Genomic DNA, 19,428 nt, shown 5'->3' with positions numbered 1-19,428 from the left:
TTACAGCTTGGCTGTTTTTGATTAGATAGTTATACACCCAATACAGTTCTTACTATGATGCCTACTTATATATGGCAGAAAGCCATAACATCAAAAAAATTTATTAAATAAAGTGCTTTGTTTGCAGCACATTTTGGCTATCAAATGTTAAGCAAAAACTCTAGTTTAACAGAAGGGAGACTTTATAAGGTAAAGGATGGTAGCCTTTGTACTTGAAAAGTGCTTATAAACACTGTCTTCATAAAGGGCAGTACCAGCACAAATGCTTCAAAGCACTTGAAAATAAGTGTCTAAAAGCACAAGTGCTTGCCTCATGTCTGGATGTGATATACTGATATAACTATTATATTGGAGGAACCAAATAAATGTATTAAACTTTTTGCTAACTAATGACAGGCTTAATAAACTAGTTATGATCATTGGCTATGCTTGACTACCTATTGTGGTGTGACCTCTATTAACAACTCAGACTATGAGGCACTCACAAAATATTTTAATAAAAACCCATGCCAAGGACTACTCCACATTTTAATGGCTGGTAGAAATGGCCAGTTATTTTATGCTCTGCTCTTGCACTCATCTTATTGTTGTTTTCACTGGCTCACCACTCTGATTGATATTGGTAAACATTATAACAAAATAAAACAAATTCACATTGCAAAATTTAAGTGCCAGCCATGATAGTATGCAACATATAGAATAGATAAGTGTATGACTCACTTGGTGCATGATTTTCAGTAGCTTACACAAGTATTGTACAATAAAGCGGTAGTCATTATTTGAACTCACTTTGAGCATTTGTGACTACTCATCTCAAAATCTTCATCACTGTTACTTTCCGTTCAGTGCTACTTTCCCATAAACTATCAGCAGTTAGCTAGAACTGTATGATCCTCAAGGTTGGTTTCGCTAACTTTGCTCTCAGCTGAGCTATCAACTGTTAGATCAGTCACATCTTACTCCATCTTAGCCATGTGTGTGAAAGAAACGGGTAATCACGTGATGGCTACCTTGGACGGCCGCACTAGATTAACGAATTTGTATTCCAATAAATTGGTGCAGACAAAGGTTGTGGTCTCGAGTATAATATTGCTTCCCGATTGTTTCATGTGATTTGATTGGTGAGCTAGTTGGTGTAATGTATATACATGCTGTCTTGTACGAGTGTGTACTCCAATAATAAATTGGGGCGGATGCCAGACTTTAGACTAGTCCCTACTACTAGCTGTACTGTGTGTGAATTAGTCAGTTTGTGATAGTATTTGTGATAGTAATTATACAAAAGTACAATACAAAAATGGAGACAGCTTTGAATTAGCTAAGTTTCCTTTCAGTCCACGAGTCCGTCAGTCCAGTCCGCCAAATAAATTAGGCCATGCCCCCTCACATATATACATTGACAACAATAGTATGACTGTTAGACACATAAAACTATGTACATTTTTGTTATCACTTTCCAGAAAGATCACCTGAGCACATTATGCCAAGAGCTAATGAAGGAGACATCAGAGGAACAAGCTGATACTGTTGAAATGGCATTCCTAGATCAAAACATATGTATGGGATTTGTCAAATCAAGCATTTTCAGGTGGTCAAGATTAAAAGTTTTCAAACACTGGGTTAAACCTTTAAAAATTAAGAATTATGCATTAAATAAATCTAAAATCTGATTAATATCCTTTTTGAAACCTCAACTTAGTAAAACAGGCTGATCATAAAATCTCATCATTCCTTGTCATTTTTTGTCCAATACAAAATACATGTATTTTACACTACACGTAAAAACACTAATTTACAACCTTTAACTCACAAAATTTCTACAGCACACCATACAATAAAAGAAAGCCCTTGAATTTCTCTATCCAATTCCGACCGTACAAATGGGAAAATGTCGCCATAGCGACAGTTATTTACTGCTGATGATGACATAATATGCGCTCCATACATTAACCTATTGGAAAATTAAATTATCCGGCCGGGAAATCCCAATTTACAAGTTGTTATCCTCAACTAAATTCGCTAAATTTGGTATCATTCTACGCAGCGAAGGATGCTTAATAAGACTCCGACCGTACAAATTGTTAAACAGGTTAGGTTATAGAAATATGTTTAAAAACACGTGTTTTTACGGGCATTCTGAACACGTAAATTTTGAGGTACAAGGCTCCTTTCTACCTTCCCCTTCGTTACTACACAAACAACTTACACATGAATCGAATCGCATTTCATCAAGGAATCTGATAAACCAAACTTCGTGTCCGTCAACCAAAGTACGCGGAAGTTATGGCGCCTTGTTTAGAGGACGGTGTTATTTTATACGAAACGGGAGTAACCCATTCGGAAATCCGGAATATCTTACACAAGTTTTGATACGATTGGAGGCCTCCTTTGAGAAGATGCAAGCACTATTGTCACAGAATCGACAGATGTTAATTGATACTCATAAGCTACAATGTTTCTTAGCCATCACTAACTACCTTATAGAATGGTACAATATGATGAAGGAGGAGATTATGAATACATACCCATCAGGGTACATGTTTCTCAACAGTTGGCATGAACTAATAACAATGGCAATGTGTGGTGTTTGCTTTTGGATATTGTTAAAAATAGTCTTGCAAGGATGTGTGAAAGTCTCTACTTTTTTTTTTCGTTTTCTTGTATCCTGGAATGCAACACTACTGACGCATGCAGTGATACTGTTATGTATTACTGTACTACCTTGACCAGTTATTATGAAGCTCAACCTTGACATTAAATTATAGGCTGTTCCTTCTTTTGTACGTAGCTTTTTGTCCTGTATTAAGTTATTATCAAACTACATCATACAATTATATTACTGACTATTCCTGCATACATTTCTTTTTATTAGGGGTTCATCATCAGTTGAAGGGATGATTCGTGATCATGAGAATAGGATGTTGTTATTGGATAGTCGTCAAAAGAATTATGAATTTTTGCTCAATGGACAAAAGCAGCTTTCTGAAGATGAACATTTTGCCATTGAAGAAGTATGTATCTGTTTGTGTGCTTCACTCAATAGTACTAGAATATTTACAGTGTTTTCTGAATTTTGATGTGCTAAATGTTGAACTTTTACAATACGTATCTTTAAATTTAAACTGTATACTTTACTTTCATGTATAATTTAGGTCAACCAAGCTGCTGCAAATGTCACAGCACTGAGAAATTTTGTGTACAAAAGTTATGACGAGAAATTGGAAGAGCTTAACATTTGTGAGTTAAAGTGTATTTATTTACCGAACACTAGTTTGCACTGTGTGCAGAATTATTGTGTACATATATTGATGTACAATTAACAGATTTGGAGGCAGTTCAACAGTATGAGAAGATGTTGGCTATTGAAGCTACTCTAATAAATGCTGAACATGATGTGAAAGTTGAGCATATTACTGGAGTGAGTTATAAGCGCTGTACATATTTAAAGATTAATGTATATACGTATAATTTGTTTTTGCTACAGTTAATGTCATAATGTGGTTATTAACTTGGCCAGTTCGTCCTACGTATGTATTAATAATGATTATTCCACTGTAGGATGATTTTGATAAAGTGGAGGATTTGCTGCTGAAGTTGTCCAACTTGGTTACTAACTTCTCAATTGTTGATGATATGGTGCCCATGTTTAGATCTGCAACTAAGGTAAGGCTGTACGACTTAAGCACTTCATTCTTTTTGTTTTTCATACAAAGTGTATGAGGTTTTGGTTTGTTCCTTTTTATACAAAATTGTTTTCCTAATGGATATTGGATTTATTTTACAATCATGAAAATTTTAAAAGTTCCATTATATCTTACTGTTCTATTAGCTGTAAAAATCATCCATCTTTTTCAATTTAGTATGAACATGTTCCTGACTCTCCTACTGACGATACTATAACTACTGTATCAGCTACAGAAGTAGAGACCTCTACTCCAGAGTCACAACTAGTTCCTATAATCAACTTAGAAGTTACCACAACAGAGGATACTACTCCTCAAGATATAGCAGTCACTCCTGATGAAAATGAAGAAGCTGATAAACTAGCAGAGCCAGTTGTGTTGCCTAATGGCAAGCCATTAAAGGGGATCCTAAAACATCGTCGTCACTCTGATACTGAGGGATATTAGTCTGGAGGTGATGATTAGCAAAGACCAGCAGCGATCAGGAATTTACTCCACCAGTTGATTGCTGTAGTATTATTATGAGCCATTAAATATTTTGTGTTCTATGCTAGTGTATAATAAAGACAATTATCTGTATTCCATTTGATTGCAGGCCTTTGTCTAGGAAATGACTCAAGGGGTAGGGGGGAGTAAAATACAATTTAATCAGAGTAGAGGGAGGAGCAATAGTGTAAGCATACCAGTGCTTGCTTTTATGTGCATGGCATCTAGGGGTCAATTCCCAGTAGTCTCTCAGATTGCTTCTGGCACATTCTCAGGTACATGAGAATAACATGCCACTTTTATTTTTATAGACTTTCATACATTGCTTCTGATGCATCCTGAGGCACTTTCATGTAAACTATATTGCTTAAGGTTACGGGATAGTGAGCGACTGTCAAACAAAAAATTTATTACGTAATTAAGGCGGGCTTAGTGTTGTGTTTTGTATCAGCTGGTAACAGGCTTAAATTGTTGGGAGAATAATAGCGTGCTGACTGGACAGTTACAAGGTACAAGAAAACACACGTAACAGTACAAGATAACATAGATACAACACACTTAGCAACTGGCGCACCTGTAAGCGCATGCGTAGTTTTGCTGACTAATGGCGATATTTTCCTGAACCAAAAATCAGGACTGTCAAACTAGTTGTTAACATTTTGTAAAAACAGACTACTAGTCTGGCTTCTTGTCTAGGTCCTGACGGAGCCATTTGTTAGAAATAATGTTTCTAGTGCTTGTGATATCAATTTAAAAATTAATTTTGTGACTAGTGTCTTGCTTTAGGCCATATTGTAGTCATATTTCAGCAACTATACACATTATTCACAAATCCTCTTGTCAGTCCCTCACAAGTGATGTTCTTCAAACTTTAGAATTGTTCGTAAGTTCTCATGGTTCTTCATTGGTCTGATTTTTGGTTCACAGTTTTCACTGTTTGGCATGGGGACAACTCATGTTTCCATAACAACATTTGAATTCCATGTCGATTTATGAGAAGTTAAGAATGCATAAATATTTGATAACAATACATTAAGAAAAATCAAACCCCTAATCATGAAAAATGATCGATAGTGTACATGTGGGGTTTACAGTATCCCGTAACCTTAATATCATGAACCACAATAGTGGGTTCATAATAGGGATCGCCCATGTTTTTTGCAAAAATCTTAATAGAACGCACACCTAAAAACCACCTTGAAAAGCATCCTTCAATTCAAAACAACCCTCTGGTGGTTCTTTGCAATGAGTATAGGTCCATGCACTAGTAAGTATCAAGTGAAAAGGAAACAGTATGTGTATTTCAGACAAAACTGAAATATGCTCATTTGTTCATATTATTATTATTATTATTATTCACTAGGCCCGGGGCAAATACAACCAAGTACAATCACCAATGGGACAACCTACTAATGGGGCATGTACAAACAGTGCATGGCCAACACAGCAATACAATTCTAGAGGAATTGACTGGCACATATACATTGGTATGCAATTACAATCAGTGATTATCTGACCATGGAGATGTGAGGATGTGAGATTGCACTTTAAATTGTGAGAATCATGGTATTGAATCTGATGCCTACAAGCAGTAAAGCTTAAACATCAAACGAATACTTATTACATTAATTTTATGCAATTGTACACAATTTGTGTTACATGATATGTTTAAATGAGGATGGATTAGAGCACTGGATTAAGACATGGCTGGAGTTGTCAAGAGCAGACCACGGTAATATTGGGATAAAGCAGAGTATTTCAACTGTCTGTCACCTACAACTGATATCTGAGTTATGTATATATTTAACATGAGCTGTACTAAAATGATCACATGATGCTGTGGATATGCTGCAAGACCAAAAAAAATTTGGAGAACAAACGTGGCTGAAATGTAATACAGAATTTCATGGATATGCTAGTGTGCACAAGTATGTGGAGCATTGCTGATGGCGGCAGACTTAGTTACATATAACAATAGCAGTTAATAGCAAGCAAAACCATGCACACAGCAATTATCAGCCTAAGGGCACATTAATTTTTGTGTATGTTTTCTCAGGACCCATATCAGTGATCAGTCTGGGCACTGCTGGCACCAAAAGGCTTCAGGTGGAGAGCTATGCATCATCACACAAACTTACCAACTGGAAACTGCACCTTATTTGCATAATGGCCTGCCAGGTGAGGCTTTCTCCCATCTCATACATGACTGAAGGTACCCTAATTACGTGAGACTAAAGAAACAAGATTAACAAACACAAACTAACCTCCAGCGATTAGTAGCAACTTACAATCATGCTGTTTATTAAGCAGGCGTAGCAACCACTCGAAATAGTCGCTTTCGTCCACTTTCAAACACAAATGAACAGTAGTTCGCTTGCCTAGTGGGCATCACATGCTGAATGTTTTGATCGGCGTTAAATAGAATTATTAATAGAATCTGTCTTTATTAAACACAGTATCGGCCAGGAAGCTTAACCTGGGCTGATGACTTTGTTGCAGGGTGGTTTTTTTTGCTCCCTGATTATTGTACGTGGGCGGGTTATCCAGATTAAATACTCTAATAGAGCAGTCATGTAAATACTCTAATAATGCAGTCAAGTGTATAACAACAATCTGCACTGAATTTGACAGCTATTAAAGGCACCAGTAATGTAAATTGTAGCTCATATTGGGAGACTCTCAGTCTGTATGCACACTGCAATTTGATCAGTTTCATGTTTGTACTGAAACGTTGATGGCGTTACTATGCAGAATGCAAAATCACACTATTCACCACAGGCTTCATTATCAATCAAAGAAATCCATGTTAATTTGTACACATGATATTGTAGTCAATAGCGTGAGAAGATATTGCTGAGGAGATGATATGTTCCAACAACTTGCAGCAAATACTAGTCAATGATATAGGTCTATAGTTTGATGGATTAGTACACGGGCCTTTCTTGTATACTGGTGTTACATATGCCCTCTTCCAGTCTGGAATTCACCCTGATGTATAATGCAGTCAAGTGTATAACAACAATCCTTGTACTGAATTTGACAGCTATTAAAGGCACCAGTAATGTAAATTGTAGCTCATATTAGGAGACTCTCAGTCTGTATGTACATTGCAATTTGATCAGTTTCATGTGTGTACTGAAATGTTGATGGTATTACTATGCAGAATGCAAAATTATACTATTCACAAAGGTCTTCTTCATAATCCATTACTGAATTAATAAAAGTACACAAACTAAATGAATAAAATATTGGAAATTTTAAAATGGGAATAGGGATCGCTGAAAAAAGCCACAAAACAAGAAGGGATCACTGGGGTGGTAATGTAAACCACAAATCCCTATTTTGACTCACTTCAAAATGACAGAGCATGTAACTAAAGATTTATGACAGAGAGTCAAAATAGAGATTTGTGGTTTACATTACCACCCCAGCGATCCCTTCTTGTTTGGTGGCTTTTTTCAGTGGTCCCTATTCCCATTTTAAAATTTCCAATTTTTTATTCATCTAGTTTAAGGGGGTAGGGGTGAGAATTTTCCAATGGTCCTGCTCCCCCCTAAATGACACCCTGGATTGGCACAGTTATCCTGCTCACCACCCAACATACCAAAGTATTTTTGTGCCAAATGAAGTACTCAATCTCTGCTATAACCAAACTTGTTAAAAGTAGTGATGTCATTTGTGACACCGGATCTACAAGAATTCCAACCCCCAGTCTGGGAAAACCGGCACAGGAATAACGCACCTTGATTGCGGACAACGTACCAAGGGGATTAGACACCGCATAGTGGGAGCAGACGGTTGAGATGCGGTTATCCGCGTAGGCGTACGCGGACTACTGTTAGTACCCCGTTTGGGACCACTTGTACGCGGATGTACGCGTCTCACCCGCGAAGAAATCCGTACGGTGTCATCAATAAACCGCCTATTTCTCCGTAAGCACCTATCCGGTGTCCGCCAATGAGCCTAAAGGGTCACGCAGGATCCTACGCGCGGGCCGCTGTGTCCGATAATGAATTCAGTTTTTGTCACGTGAGAGCATAATTTAAAATGCATAAAATTCCACAATAAAAATAAAAATGTCTTGTTCATTCTTTTACACAACATTCTTAGCTCCATGCACTCCAACGTTCCAGTTCTGTCAATAACAAAAGTAAGATGATGCAGCTACACACTACACATGTACCTTGAATAACTGTTCGAAGCAAAGCAAGTTCAACCTGAAGAAAAACATACATTACAGTGTATCACAAACTGCACATTACTATACACTAACCTAGAACATGCCAAAGTACCAGATGTGAACACTACTTGTCTGAATAGTTCTTTGTTGCAAACACGACAACACCTGGAAAAAGCCTATACATAATGGAAAGAAAATAGTTACACACTATCAGCATGTACCATAGTCACGTGTCCATCAGCTACCACTGTTTACAAGTTGACTTTGACGTTAGCAGAAAGTGGAATATCCATTAGAAGTTTCTGGGTAAGGTAAAGAGTTTGTTTTGTGGTTGATGTCTGCCATCACGTGCCAGAGGGGTCATCATACTGCTACGATCAGCTTGCAACAATCTGGCTTCCAAAGACTGGCTTAATGCCATAGGATTCTGTTAACAGTCTCTGGTATTTCAGTTATTGAGTACTTGACAGCTTATTGCAAGTAGTGGCAAGGAAATTCCATTGAGATGCTAATGCTGTAAAATATCTTGTAGGAAATCCTAAAAGATAAAGGCAAAATCATTTGATAGCACTGAACTACTGTTGGAAAGCTGGCTAGACAACTGGTACACAGAGAAACACATTAAATTATATCAAGCTACACTAAAACAAGTCTTACCATGAATTTGAATAGTAGGTAACTAAAATCCTTACGACAGCCAAACAGCCCATGGTATGATTGCATCCCAGCAACATAGCAGATATTGGGCTGAAATCATCCACTAAGGGCACGGTCCAATAAACTGCGACTACACTACAAAACAGCCATGTCTTACCAACCAAAACACAACTATACTTACCAAAGAGTACATACCATCACACAGCTTAGTGTTCTAACAGAAGAAAGCAGACTAGGACGGTAGTTCTCTCTACCCGGAATGTCTGTTATAATACATAAAACAGTTATTAAAAACAATACGTATTTCACCGTATCGATTGGCGAAAACAATCTGAGGTGTTTGACACGATGGTATCCTTCACATCTAGATCTGCTCAGTCAAGCGCCATTACGTCTCAGCTGCCAAGCATCCGAAAACCCCCCAAATTCCATGAAAGTATCGTCGCAATCATTGGTATTGAGTAGCGCCAATGTTGCGCCATGTTTAACCCTAGTTTTCTTCAACAATCCGGCTGCGTTAGACTGCTTAGCGTCAGTATCCAATCACTTCCGTCAAAAAGAAACCGCACGTGATTTTGATGATCAAAGATGGTTTGTTGTGCGCACGCCTCCACCAGTTAAAAGGTGCGCATCTGTTAAAATAATTCCAGAACAATCTTTAGACCTCGTGTGGTACCTATCATTCTGCTACTGTATTGTGTTCAAGTATTGGACAATAAACGGAAGAAACAACCGTCTCTTCGTTACCGACGTACTGAGCTAGCGGCTAACATGTAGCTATCCTCAGAGTGACTGACACATCCGACGAGATATCCTGTTAGATAGTATACTCTCCGTACCCTCACTAGAACAAAAAAATGGTGAGCCGACCTGTATTTAAGTCTTTGGTGAACTCAAGAGGTGTAAACCTAACCCACATCGTAATTCCATATATGTATCTGTAAAGCAATGAAGAAAATAGGCCACTTCAAAGACGTTCTATGTTTGATAATATACAAATTAACTTTGTACTCATGGTTTTTAGCTTTCAAGATATCTCATTTTATGTTATTACAATGCTCACAGTTTTATAAGCTGCAAGCTTTAGCTCTGTACTCATGATTTTCAGCCATCAAGATGTCCCATCTTTTGTTGGCAAGTCCTGTCAAGATGTCCCATCTTTAGACAGGAAAAATAAGTGGGTACGTAGTTGTTTATCAATATCAGTGTTATTACGGTGTTCGCAGTTTCAAAGCCGTACAAGCTTTAGCGCTGTACTCATGATTTTCAGCCATCAAGATGTCCCATCTTTTTGTTGGCAAGTCCTGTCAAGATGTCCCATCTTTAGGCAGGCAAAATCAGTGGGTACGTAGCTGTTTATCAATGTCAATGCATTACGATGTTCACAGTTTCAAAGCCGTACAAGCTTTAGGTCTGTACTCATGATTTTCAGCCATCAAGATGTCCCATCTTTTGTTGGCAAGTCCTGTCAAGATGTCCCATCTTTAGGCAGGAAAAATCAGTGGGTACGTAGCTGTTTATCAATATCAGTGTTATTACAATGTTTGCAGTTGCAAAACGGTACAAGCTATAGCTCTGTACTCATGATTTTCAGCCATCAAGATGTCCCATCTTTTGTTGGCAAGTCCTGTCAAGATGTCCCATTTTTAGTCAGGAAAAATCAGTGGGTACATAGCTGTTTATCAATATCAGTGTTATTACGGTGTTCGCAGTTTCAAAGCCATACAAGCTTTAGCTCTGTACTCATGATTTTCAGCCATCAAGATGTCCCATCTTTTGTTGGCAAGTCCTGTCAAGATGTCCCATCTTTAGTCAGGAAAAATCAGTGGGTACATAGCTGTTTATCAATATCAGTGTTATTACGGTGTTTTCAGTTTCAAAGCCATACAAGCTTTGGCTGTGTACTCATGATTTTCAGCCATCAAGATGTCCCATCTTTTTTTGGCAAGTCCTGTCAAGATGTCCCATCTTTAGGCAGGAAAAATCAGTGAGCACGTAGCTGTTTATCACTATCAGTGTGATTACGGTGTTTTCAGTTTCAAAGCCGTACAAGCTTTGGCTGTGTACTCATGATTTTCAGCCATCAAGATGTCCCATCTTTTGTTGGCAAGTCTTGTCAAGATGTCCCATCTTTAGGCAGGAAAAATCAGTGAGCACGTAGCTGTTTATCAATATCAGTGTTATTACGGTGTTTTCAGTTTCAAAGCCGTACAAGCTTTGGCTGTGTACTCATGATTTTCAGCCATCAAGATGTCCCATCTTTAGGCAGGAAAAATTAGTGGGTACGTAGCTGTTTATCAATGTCAATGTTATTACAATGTTCGCAGTTACAAAACGGTACAAGCTATAGCTCTGTACTCATGATTTTCAGCCATCAAGATGTCCCATCTTTTGTTGGCAAGTCCTGTCAAGATGTCCCATCTTTAGTCAGGAAAAATCAGTGGGTACGTAGCTGTTTATCAATATCAGTGTTATTACAGTGTTCGCAGTTTCAAAGCCGTACAAGCTATAGCTCTGTACTCATGATTTTCAGCCATCAAGATGTCCCATCTTTTGTTGGCAAGTCTTGTCAAGATGTCCCATCTTTAGGCAGGAAAAATCAGTGGGTACGTAGCTGTTTATCAATGTCAATGTTATTACAATGTTCGCAGGTGCAAAACGGTACAAACTATAGCTCTGTACTCATGATTTTCAGCCATCAAGATGTCCCATCTTTTGTTGGCAAGTCCTGTCAAGATGTCCCATCTTTAGGCAGGAAAAATCAGTGGGTACGTAACTGTTTATCAATATCAATGTTATTACGGTGTTCGCAGTTGCAAAACGGTACAAGCTATAGCTCTGTACTCATGATTTTCAGCCATCAAGATGTCCCATCTTTTGTTGGCAAGTCCTGTCAAGATGTCCCATCTTTAGGCAGGAAAAATCAGTGGGTACGTAACTGTTTATCAATATCAATGTTATTACGATGTTCGCAGTTGCAAAACGGTACAAGCTTTAGCTCTGTACTCATGATTTTCAGCCATCAAGATGTCCCATCTTTTGTTGGCATGTCCTGTCAAGATGTCCCATCTTTAGACAGGAAAAATCAGTGGGTACGCAGCTCACTGTTTGCAGCTTTGAAAACATGAAAGTTTTCAGAAATCTCAGCTATCAAGATTTCTCATAACTATTTTGTTGGTGTTTCCTGCCATATTCCTGGTGTGTGGGTGTGCGTCTGTGTGTGTGTGTGTAAGTACTTAGTTGATTTACCAAACTGGATTAACATAAGTGTGTATGAGATAGGGTGATTGATCTTTATTATCCTAAACCGGAGGAGCTCATGGTTCGCCGTGTGTCATAGCTCTACGACATTGCCTGCAGAACCAAACGGGGCACTGAAAATATCATCGTCCATATGGAGTCCTTTGACACTTTTAAGTGGGTATGCATAATGTTCGTAGTATTTGTTTATTAGTTACGAAAGCCAAACAAGTGTTGAGTAGGGTTCTGGGAACCATAATCTATGGTTCCCAGAGTCCTTTTAAAATAATTAAATTCAATAATTTTTAGCACCACAGTTGAATGGTTTGAACAATTGTGGAGACCATAAGATGTTTGATGTAGCATGACCAGCCTCCTCTGCAAGATGTTAATTATGTATCCACTGATATTGAAAATGAATAATTTCCTCTTTACTGTGCATTAATCAGATCAAATGCTTATAAGTATTCTTTCATGTTGTGACTGTGTAGCAAGATTTAAACTGCCCACTTGTCTGGCATGTGGAACTCCAAGCTTGTATTAGTGGCATAGTTAAAACTGTGAAATGGAGCTGAATTGTGGGATGGTATGCAGGGGTGGTGGGACAAGCCCACAGTAACTATATAATATGCTAACTATTATTCATATGTACTACCTGCTGAAAGTAAAGCAATTGTATAACAATGATTGTATTGTAAAGCCGTGTCCGCCACATCATTCCTTCCAGCATGTGATTTGTCCATTATGTGTTTGTCGGGTTCGATAATTAATGAATTGTACATATACAACACTTATACAGGTCCAGCAGTGGTGCTTTGTGATATGCCGAGGATTTTGCTGAGTTGGACACATACGAGGATTTTGCTGAGTTGGACACATACGAGGATTTTGCTGAGTTGGACACATACGAGGATTTTGCTGAGTTGGACACATACGGCTATTGAAACTACTACATATTGAGTTGTTTGTTTCTGTTTGCAGGCTAAATGAACTGTCACAGTGAAATTATCGTCATAATAATTATATATGTCACCTGTCTATGCACGTACTGGACGTGGTAAAGGTATGCAACTGGGCTAACAACTTTGCCATGTGATTGAAGCTAGCCTATAACCATGAGCTGCTGTCAAGTTGGACAGTACATACCATAAACGGGAAACACGAATGAAAGAAGTATAATAATTTATAATTGATTAATGCATGACAAACAATGTTCTGTGTGTCTTATTGAAGAAGGGGGGTGTAGTATACTGTTACGAAGTTAGTTTAGTTACTTGGTCCATGAAGCCACACTTCCCATGATGTCATAGCTCCAATTCAAGTATTTGTTAATATGACAGCTTTTATGGTGAGTTCTACCAAATTTCAATGCACTATTCATGTCCCACTCCAGGTAGGGTGGGGAATACAGCAGATTTGACAAGGTCTAGTGTCAAATTTCCCAGTACTGAAGCTAAAACCCCACTACATTCCCACCTCAAAAGGGGGTTTCTGAGGGGAATTAATTCATCAAAATGATTTTTGACCGCCACCATCAAAAGCCCCAGGATGTAGATGGTCAAATCCCCAGTAGGTGTATCGGGATTCCGGGGGTGGGGCTAGCTTAAAAAGTTGATGTAGGTATATTGTGCCATAATATGCCACAGAACTGCAGGTCTGGCACTCTTGCAGCTAATGGTAACCGCACCCGCGGTACTTGCCACTAAACACGAGTGCTGGGGTATAATCTGTGGCGAGGAGGGGTCTCATGCTAGCTGATGCATCATGTGCAAAGTGTTTCCAGCACCGAGACACAGTGGTCGCCTGCTTTCAAGTGCCCAGGCGCCAGTTTCACCATTAATACCTAAACTCCGGCATCGATACTCCCGATTTTTCTTATCAGTCGTTCATTGGCCTCCTATGTGTCCAGGCTCGTGATAAGCATTTCGTACAGGTTTTGCATCCAATGTTCACCTTCCAGTACCTGACTGGTAAAGTGGACAGTAGTGAGTGCAGGCCTCAAGCTATAACGCGCATGGGCTATAATTCTGAATCTGTGGTTTTAGTCCAATAGATACATCATTGTGGGAGCCTGTAGCTACTATAATTATCTACCCGTTACTTCCGTCTTGTCCGCGTTGTAGAATAAGTTGCTTTGCGGGTATAGGCGTTGTATCCGCGTAGTGGAGGAAGCCATTAGGCGGGCACCGCACGGGTTTACACCCGTATACAGTCCGCCAAGTGAAATGATTCGCGGACAGCGTCCATTCCGTATACAGTGCTAGTATCTCCTGTGCGGTCTTATCGTCTATTTAAAAGTATCGGGAAATGTTGGTTTTAAGTATTTAGTATGTTGTAGCTCGCCAATGGTTGAAGCTTTTCGTATCAAATTTTTACACGTTTTACACCAATTCCTTACCTTCCAGAGCATCCACTGTGCAAGTAGCCAACAACTAAGTTTCCCGCCATTTTAGATAGTTTTAAACCGAGGTTAACTGTATCAGGTGAGCTGCAAAAGGGGTGAGAGGTGGGGGGGGGGCCTGGAAGGCAGGAAGGATGGTGTTCAAAAATTGATAAGTAAGGTAAAAGGATGGATTAGGCCAAGTTTTGGGCCATTGAGGTCTCAAAATTGGCTTAAATGAAAGGAAATTTACAGCGGAGGTACTTATTCAACACCACAAAGCTGTACAGCCACATACAGTCATCCCCAAGCTGACCAGAGCTCCATTAAGGCCCCACACCGCACGTACGGATCACCACTGTGCTTGGGAAAAGCAGCCACCACTCAAGTCTAGCTGATTTTGATTTTGGAATTAGATAGTTTATTCATGTAGCTTTGTGTCCTGGGTAACAATTCGAATCTGCTGACATGGGCGATAAGCCCGGTTTTCCCAGACTGGGTCACAATTATGTTAGCTCAAGCCTAGTAGAATGCAATAGCTAAATGCAATGGGTGAAATATTTACAAAATCAAAAAAAAATTCCGTAATATTTTTGAGCACTTGTGTCACAATGAAGGAAGGTAATAACAGCAAAACCTATGGTAGAATCTTGATCCCCAAAAGATGAGATCGAAATTTTTTGTTTCGTGTCAGTACTCCTAAGGAGAGAGAAGATAGTTTGTAAGAAGATAGTTTATAAGATAGTTTGTAGTTTGTAGAAGAGTGTTAGTTGGACGAGCAGTTCGTCATTGTTTTCTTTCTCATGTTGTCGCCTTCGCCCAGCTTCCAGGAAAGGCCTGAAAGGCAAAACTTACCCAGCAATCGATTTGCCTGTTAATGGAGAATCCGATGGTGTAAGTTGCATCTCGGTAGAGGACTGCATGCTAAAGTTATGGCTGTTTATTTAAGCGCCTGTAGTTCATTTTCTGTATTGTCACTGTACAAATTGATTTCTCTGCTGTTGCCACTTTCTAGCACTGTAAATTCAAACGTTCTTGACTGCTAGAGCTGAAACTTTGGTTGACCAACCCTTTGGCTCTCTAGATAAAGAAAATGTAATAAACTGGAATTCGAAAATGCGCTAACATACGTATGGGGTTCTTGCAGATCCAGTCACACTTGTCTTCTAGCTACATTTCATTGCAAGCCACATAGGTAGCTAGAAACTTAAATCACGCAACTTGCAAGGGTAAGGGTATTTGTGTCAATCCTGCTGCAAGCAAGTTTTTATTAGTCAACCCTTAATTTTTATGTTTTAAAATTTGAATGTCTTTATTTTTGTAATTTACAGTATCTGTACAAGTTGCTCTTTGACGCACTTAAAGAAATGGACTTATTTCAGTGTTATAATTTGTGACCATTTCAGCAAAAACCTGACCTGTTTGCACAATTAATTTTTTGTCAGCATTATCTGCAGTGTCCAAGGAATGGATCACTAAAGTTTCAGCTTTCTGTGGTGAGTAGTTTTGGAATTATAGAGCTAGACAGTAGGAAGAGCAAGATAATCAATTTTTACAATGACTATACTGAAAATAAACTGCAAGCGCTTACATCCGTAGCCATAATTTCCATTTGGATTAATCTACAACGTCAGAATTTGGTTTAAAATGTTCACCATAGATTAGCACATCAGCTAAGGTATAGTGTTATCCCTGTAGTCACTTATGCATAAGGTTATGAACTATGAAGACAGTTTTATAGAAGAAATGATGGCGATCTTAATTATGTTTACTGCATTGTAAACGAACACATGTGACGCACATACTGTTAAACAAAACAGATTTTGGAACTCTCCTTCAGGCGAATGAAGTGGTATATAGTTTTAATCTATTTCAATTTTCCTTCTTTGAGCACTGGCCCAATAAAAACTTGGTATTTTTTCTTGTAGGATGCGTAATTTTACGAATTATTTTTAAATTTCGTTTTTTTTTTCAATCCACATTCTTGTACAAACAAGTCGGGGTTTGCTGAGACGATCACATTTTTGTTTGCTAGAGGTTCTCAGTAAACTGACCCTGAAATTAAAAATAATATGTGTGTCATGTATTCACTCTTTCACCCTTTCACATATAGTGGCAAATTCTACTAGAGAAGAAACTACTGTTGTGACATACCACAAAAAGTCTGTAGATGAACTTGCTGATACCTTGATGTTTGGTGAACAGGCTAATGTATGTATCTATATTAGAACATTGCATAGTAATTTATTCTGTGTTTAGTAGCACAACACAAGTAGCATTGTGGTAGTTATTATTATTATTATTAGTGCTTTACAGTGACCAGCACTGAAGGTCTAACAGCAACATGTGCTGCAGCCTTAGGATTACCTAACCTACAAGGACTTAGACCTAGTGACTTGACTTAGTGACTTGACTTACTGACTGAATAAGGTGTAACAGAAAAGGGGCCAAAGTAAGGAAAAAAATCCCTCCAGCTCCAGGATTCGAACTGCAGGTCACCCAATGTCTAGTTGGGGCCACACTCAGTCTTCCTCCAGGAGGGATGGATTTTCTTCCTTAAACTTAAAGTATTTATTATTAGTGCTTTACAGTGACCAGCACTGAAGGTCTAACAGCAACATGTGCTGCAGCCTTAGGATTACTTAACCTACAAGGACTTAGACCTAGTGACTTAGTGCTTAGTACAGTTTTGTCAGGAATGCATAAACACATCAAGTCATGTTCCCATTTTTTCTCAGTATATGGAACTTATAGCTCTAGTAAATTGTTATACATGTATCATTTTTTGTATCTACATAGCTCGTTTATATACTGTACACATTTAATACTATATGAAATAAGCTCAAAGAAACTGGTACACTTTGCAGAACAACCAGCCATTGTGGTAGGTACAGGAGCTGTACCAAGTGATAGTGAAGACTCTGATGATTATTATGAGAGGATGGAGTCACCTCCTCCACCAACACTATCACCTCAAGCTAACACTGCTCTACTAGGATATAAACAAAGGATGATGGGCAGTGAAGCACCTATTGTAAGACTTTGCAGTGTACATAGGCCCTCATATATTTCTTTGTGAAATAAATTTAATTTTTGTACATATGTATATGGATTGTGGTTGTTACATCGTTTACATAAATGTACATATCTTAGTAAATATTGTTAAAATTTAGGATGTAGTGGAACCAGTTACTGACATGCCTGCTTCCACAGCAATTGCCACTGGAGATCTGGCATTATCGGAGAAGTTAACAGAAAGCAAAGATATATCTGAAACTGTACAAAAGCCACCTCCACTCTCTAATCCTCCTAATACAGTCAGTGCAGATGCTGATAGAGACACAAAAGTCATTAGTAAGGATACCAAAGCTAGTCCCACAAGTCCTGATGTGTTTCCAATTGATGGCAGCAGCGATGTGTCTGTTGCTGCTAAACCACAAGCTAAAGAAAAGCCACCTCCACCTGCAGTAAAGAGATATAACTCTTTCTCTACAGCAATGTCTGGTCAGAATCGGTGCTTGATGTCAGAAAGTGTTGCTGGTAAGGGAGATGTACAGATACCTGATTGCTATGAAGCTCAGCTTCATCGCAAGCATGAAATGGAGAAGAAGGTCAGCTTCATCGCAACCATGAAATGGAGAATGCAACTAAAAAGGCTTCTAATTGGTAAGGGATGCTTCAATACAAGTTGATCCTTTTGTCATCAGTTTTGTTATCTTGGTAATATTGAAGTACACAGAAATTTTAGAATTTTCAACTAGAGTAGGGACCATCGCACATTGATGAAAAGTACTGAAACAAGCTGGAGTAGTTCACAATATTAAATCACAGTAAAACAATAAGAAGTGTTATATCCTTACTGTGCTCAATATACCATAACAAAAATGCACAGTAGGGATATAACACTTCTTATTGTTTTACTGTGATTTAATATCATGGACTACTCCAACTTGTTTCAGTATTTTTTATCGATGTGCTATGGTCCCTCCTCTAGTTAAAAATTCCAATTTTTTTTGTGTACTTGTTTGTTTACTTTTTTTGTAAACAATTATCATGACTGGTAAACCCATGCATACTGCATCTGAAATGGCGCGGCGCGGCCAAGCTATATCACTTATTGTCTGAAAAGTGAAGTATCCATTACGCTTCGTTGTCGGCTATGTTCAACCCGTTACACAGCAGTACGAACCAAGAAATGTTCGAAAAGCTCCTCTGCAATCAAAATAGCCACTATGAAAAATACGGACGATTTCTGTTACGAAGGGAAGCCATCACGTGCTATTGCTAAATCGACGTGTTTGCTGTCAGCAAAGATGAATGGGACACAAAGGAGGACACTGGTAAGTCCATGAAGAATGTATTGTACGTACTGCGGTATGCCAAAAGGCACCTGTCGGGCTGAAGCAATGTCGAACAGTGAAAAAAAATCAAGCTTGGAGCCTTAGCCGTTATCGAGTTATGCTTGTCTGAAGGCATCAGTCAGTCAGTCAGTCACTAGAAAATTCCGTTAAATGAATCTTTTTTAAAAATTCCATAGCAACTTGTTGAAAGCATTTTGGGTTGATCTGAAAGTTTGTTTAGGCTTAGTTTTACCAAACTAATATTGCTTCATCGTCGTCAGTGGAAATTGAGGCTGTTTTTTGGGTGATATTATTTTGTGGGCCACGCCTACTCCTTTGTTGTCCCTACTATACAGTACTATTGTACTATATGATAGTGTGTATAAATGTGCTTTGTGTAAAAATGTGCTTTGTTTATTATTGCTTATGTTCATATACATACTATGCATAGCCCGATAATTT

General features: G+C 38.5%; 3 protein-coding genes and 2 long non-coding RNA genes across 20 annotated transcripts in view; 4 read left to right on the top strand and 1 right to left on the bottom strand.

Moving 5' to 3' along the window:
• LOC136246996 (spectrin alpha chain, non-erythrocytic 1-like) overlaps nt 1–4,277 on the top strand; it is a 51,164-nt gene extending 46,887 nt beyond the window's left edge. The window contains exons 1-7 of one of the 4 annotated variants that reach the window (XM_066038596.1): nt 872–1,121; nt 1,461–1,588; nt 2,873–3,011; nt 3,153–3,237; nt 3,324–3,418; nt 3,559–3,663; nt 3,861–4,277. In XM_066038596.1, the coding sequence (XP_065894668.1) occupies nt 1,494–1,588; nt 2,873–3,011; nt 3,153–3,237; nt 3,324–3,418; nt 3,559–3,663; nt 3,861–4,130 (789 nt within the window). In that variant the 5' untranslated portion in view covers nt 872–1,121; nt 1,461–1,493 and the 3' untranslated portion in view covers nt 4,131–4,277. Of the gene's footprint in view, nt 1–871; nt 1,122–1,460; nt 1,589–1,660; nt 2,534–2,872; nt 3,012–3,152; nt 3,238–3,323; nt 3,419–3,558; nt 3,664–3,860 lie in introns of those variants that run through there. The other 3 variants (XM_066038598.1, XM_066038595.1, XM_066038597.1) reach the window with 3 other exon arrangements.
• The window catches only part of LOC136246993 (spectrin beta chain, non-erythrocytic 1-like), a 177,405-nt gene that overhangs the window by 143,149 nt on the left and 14,828 nt on the right, over nt 1–19,428 (top strand). The gene's annotated exons all lie outside the window — the stretch shown is intronic.
• LOC136246999 (uncharacterized) lies at nt 4,541–17,967 on the top strand. 2 transcript variants are annotated; one of them, XM_066038601.1, is made up of 4 exons: nt 4,541–6,097; nt 6,226–6,347; nt 16,740–16,837; nt 17,494–17,524. In XM_066038601.1, exons 1-4 carry the CDS (start codon nt 6,015–6,017, stop codon nt 17,512–17,514), a joined length of 324 nt encoding a protein of 107 aa, XP_065894673.1. In that variant the 5' UTR covers nt 4,541–6,014; the 3' UTR covers nt 17,515–17,524. The 2 variants fall into 2 exon arrangements, 1 of the variants encoding a protein (XP_065894673.1); XR_010696995.1 differs by lacking the exons at nt 4,541–6,097; nt 6,226–6,347 and adding an exon at nt 17,840–17,967 and having other exon boundaries at nt 16,696–16,837; nt 17,494–17,660.
• LOC136246989 (uncharacterized) lies at nt 8,189–10,070 on the bottom strand. 10 transcript variants are annotated; one of them, XR_010696987.1, is made up of 5 exons: nt 9,188–10,069; nt 8,571–9,141; nt 8,443–8,525; nt 8,353–8,386; nt 8,189–8,304 (listed from the first exon to the last, which is right to left on the bottom strand). It is a non-coding gene; the product is annotated as an uncharacterized lncRNA (long non-coding RNA). The 10 variants fall into 10 exon arrangements; XR_010696980.1 differs by having other exon boundaries at nt 8,353–8,514; nt 9,188–9,269; nt 9,316–10,068; XR_010696982.1 differs by having other exon boundaries at nt 8,353–8,514; nt 8,571–8,950; nt 9,007–9,141; nt 9,188–10,067.
• Nucleotides 9,116–13,294, top strand: LOC136246990 (uncharacterized). Of its 2 annotated transcripts, XR_010696988.1 has the most exons (3): nt 9,473–9,866; nt 12,289–12,427; nt 13,046–13,294. It is a non-coding gene; the product is annotated as an uncharacterized lncRNA (long non-coding RNA). The 2 variants fall into 2 exon arrangements; XR_010696989.1 differs by lacking the exon at nt 12,289–12,427 and having other exon boundaries at nt 9,116–9,866.

This window comes from Dysidea avara, chromosome 2, assembly GCF_963678975.1.
Source record: "Dysidea avara chromosome 2, odDysAvar1.4, whole genome shotgun sequence".
Lineage (NCBI taxonomy): Eukaryota > Metazoa > Porifera > Demospongiae > Dictyoceratida > Dysideidae > Dysidea > Dysidea avara.
Note: the sequence above shows the minus strand (reverse complement) of the source record. Positions and strands in the feature narration are given on the sequence as shown.